General features: G+C 27.8%; 1 protein-coding gene across 1 annotated transcript in view; it reads left to right on the forward strand.

Annotated features, from left to right (window-relative positions):
* Positions 1 to 3815, forward strand: part of Hr3 (Hormone receptor 3) — a gene marked incomplete at its 3' end in the record, with an annotated part of 109308 nt that extends 105493 nt beyond the window's left edge. The window contains 3 exon segments of the mRNA XM_067049782.1: positions 1 to 84; positions 1855 to 1965; positions 3150 to 3815. Coding sequence (XP_066905883.1) covers positions 1 to 84; positions 1855 to 1960 — 190 coding nt within the window.
* Positions 3816 to 3889: the final 74 nt, after the last annotated feature.

Raw genomic sequence — 3889 nt, forward strand, 5'->3', positions numbered from 1 at the left:
TGAATTGGACCGGAACCACACAATGCCAATCAAAGGAGATGTCACAGTATGTGATGCCCTTTTAGGAAAGATCCCTTCTCTCAGGTATTTAAAATACTATAGTTTTTGCAGTCCTTTAATTTTAAATAATTACCTTAAAATTCCTCTCATATCCAATCTTACAATCCAAAATCCTTCATAAAATCCTTAATTCTACTTTCTTTGTCACAAATAAAATCATCCATAAAGACCTTAATGTTTTATATATAACCGATCTAACTGAAACTATAAACTAATCCTTCCATGATAAACTTCCCTATCACCCAAACCCACTTATTTCTAATCTGGCTTCTCCTTCATTCCCTGATAATGCCTCCTCGGCGCCTGAAAAGAAGATGGCCTCGAGACATTCCAATCTAGAAATGTTATTAGAGTGCTACCAGTGGATAGTTTCTCCACAAGCCTGTACCATACCTTTATAATCTAGCATCAAATTTTCTTGATGTATTTTTATGTAAATACAGCTGTAAATGTCAATAAATAAGTAAAAATAAAACTAAACATAATTATTGATATGGATTACTTACAATTTAATTTATTTTTTAATATTAATCATTTAAAAATATAAATATTAATCATGTTAAAAAATACATATTAATTAAAAGGAATTGCAAATTTTTAGTGGCTTTTTAATTTCAATTTCTTTTTTAATTTAAAATCCAATATTAAATTGGAGGGGGAAAGAGTAAATTATTTAATGATCTGGTAAGCTGATAATATCCGTGAATAATGACCCATCAATAGTATCCCTAACTCTCCAATTCCACATCACAACCTTTGAAGATTGGTATAAAAACTGGAGTATTAGATGAATTCCAACAAAACCCACCTAATTACCTCTATCCTATGTCGTAAATGTGTAGCTCCCAGCCTTACAATACCCTTTAATAATACTCCTATTACCCCTGTCGAACAGATTTGCTACCGAGAATATATCAGGACACACAACTAACTTGATATCCTCACAAAAGACAGAAAACTACTCATCTACTCAGTTTAACTACACTTGCTTGACAAACAGTCTAAACTTCCAATTAATTACAAAATATTCATTTAGATGGCTATAATTAGACCTATTTGGACTTACAGAGTTGAGCTTTAGGGCTTCACTAAACTATCCCATTTCTTTTGTATCCAACCTTCCAATAATGGTCCAGATGTTATTTATTTGGCACAAAACATATATCAATCTTTTCCTAATAAATGCTCTAAACATCCAAACCCACTTGCTTCCTTTCAATTCCTGACAATCCTCTTATCTGAAAAGAAAATGCCCTCAAGACCTTCTAGTCTATAAAGGTTATTGGAATTCTACCAATGGATGGTATCATGCCATTATACTATAATTCACATCTCATTTACTAGGTGTATTTTTTAGTTAGTATATTTGTAAAATTCAATAAAAGAGCCACTCAGTCGTAAAACATGGAATCTGACATTTTTTATAAATTGTGAATAAGAGTAAGTGACTCCTATTTGAAGGTAACCATGGTAATTAACAAATATTTTAGTACCATAAAAATTTTCATTTTATCTGTTACCATGTTTTATAAGCGAATGCTTCAAATCAAAAATTAAAATAATGAAATAGTATAGCCATATGTTCCATTTCGAACAGGACAGTCCCATTATCTAGACCTTTTTAGGTCGAGCTGTCCGTTTCTAAAAATGTTCCCTTTTTCTCTCATAATTTTCCACATTTGAACTAAAACCTTTATGACCACCATATAATTACTTAACAATGCTCTTTTATTAATTGAACACTTAAACAATACTATAAACAAATTTAATATGGATTATTTTATGTATTTTCAGGGAATTAAGTATGTTGCACATGGAAGCGCTTAGCAAGTTTAAGAGATCATCGCCTCACCTTGAGTTTCCTGCATTACACAAAGAATTATTTTCCGTTGACAGCTGAACTATGTAAGTTATCACTTATTCATGATAGTTAAAGAAACAAAACAATTCTGTCTGTTGTATCATTTCTTGCTAATAAATTTTTTATACAAATAAATTACTAATTATTATCTAGTTACCTTCTCTTGATCAGCAGTACTAAATATTACTTTTGAATGAACTGAATACAGCTATTACTGTAAGTTTGAATAATGAACCATAAAAAAAAAAAAAAAATTTACATATGTATTCTGACAGAATGAAACTTTAAATGAAAGTAGAAAAAAAATTTAGAAAAACTTTTGATTGAAAGAATTTTGTTTGTTTAAAAAAAATTAACTAATTTATTTATTTTGATTTATGGGGCAAAGAACTTATCATTAGAAATCACAAGTTTAAAAGAAAATAATAGATAATATAGGTACATTAGTAATAATGCTATTATCAAAAAAGTAACAGAAAAATAATTTAAATAGTATAATAAACGTAATCAAGTGTCAAACGTTCTTCACAATTTTAACAATACAAAAATAAATAAGAAATATAATTACACAGACTTATTTTTACATCATCATTAGTTAAAAAATTCATACACACTACTTTATATTTAAAAAAAAAATATTATATCACAAATTCTAATTTGATCCTTGTTCAACTATATCTATATCTATATAATCTACTTTTATAAAATTTTTTTTTTTAACTTAGGGAACCACATAATAATCTCAACTATCTTTGTCACACTGTAAACAAAGGAATAAAACATAGTACTAACATTCTGATTTCTATTTTCCTATGCCTTCCACATATTTATTAATATTTATATATACAGAGAACAGACTAGAATTTGTGATATAATAAAATTTAATTTACAAGTTAGTACATATACTTTTTTCAATTAATAATCATTTAAAAAAAATTGTTGTACTGCATCGTTTTAAAAAAAGAAAATGAAGTTATATAATGAAAAGAACTTTTATAACTTTTAGATTGAGCTGTTTAGTTTTTTAACTAAGTAACTAATTATGTGTTCATTATGAATGCTCCATCATGGAGGACACTAGTTGAATATAAATAAAAATTTCTTTGGGTAGAAAAATTATTGAATGTTAATAATATGTTCTATTTTATTGGGTGATACATGGTAGATAATATTATTATATATGTATATAGTAGATATATTAATAATGATAATTTATTTATGCTTTTAGGCTTAAGAAACTTCATTTAAATACGCGGAGGAAATCCGCAGAGGAAGAGCAGCCAATGATTCAGCAGGCATTGGATTGCATCTACCTCCCTTACGACGATGAAGCTTCTTATGTATAGAAGGCATACGTTGCGATATCTGAAGACTTCATATGTCCTGTGTTAACGCAGGACAAGTGTTAATTTTTATGTGTAAATATGTAATAGTGTATTGTACATTATTAATCAAAGTTTAAATTAAACACTGTTCTTGCTTAGGAAGTGTACTATATATATAAATTATTTATTTGTCATTTATTATTATCATAGTATTAATTGTTTTATTCTACAATTCTACAAAATAATTTCCCTATGCTGAGGTAATTATTTGTACATAATTCCACGATTGTGCGTGACCCATATCTTTTACAACAGCGTATTAAAATGATCAAAAAGTTTCAATTAATTTTGGCATGCCACAAATAGATTAAACCATAATTCGAACTGATTACAGCATCCTTAGAGAATTGCGCCTTAATATGCTGTAAATAGTTTGAATTATTGGGGATAAGTCATTTCGTATAGGCATGTTATTTTGAGAATTGTAAAGTACAATTATTGTTTTTAATGTAATATTGTACGTTATTTACAACAACAAAAAATGTACAATCTATATAAATAAATATATAATGTTCGTTTGTTACGATTATTCATAACTTCTCTGCATTTCATCCAATGTTACTACAACCGGTGGAAAGCTGAA

Source organism: Halyomorpha halys, unplaced genomic scaffold (assembly GCF_000696795.3).
Source record: "Halyomorpha halys isolate HHAL.00 unplaced genomic scaffold, Hhal_1.1 Scaffold356.1, whole genome shotgun sequence".
In the NCBI taxonomy this organism is placed as follows: domain Eukaryota; kingdom Metazoa; phylum Arthropoda; class Insecta; order Hemiptera; family Pentatomidae; genus Halyomorpha; species Halyomorpha halys.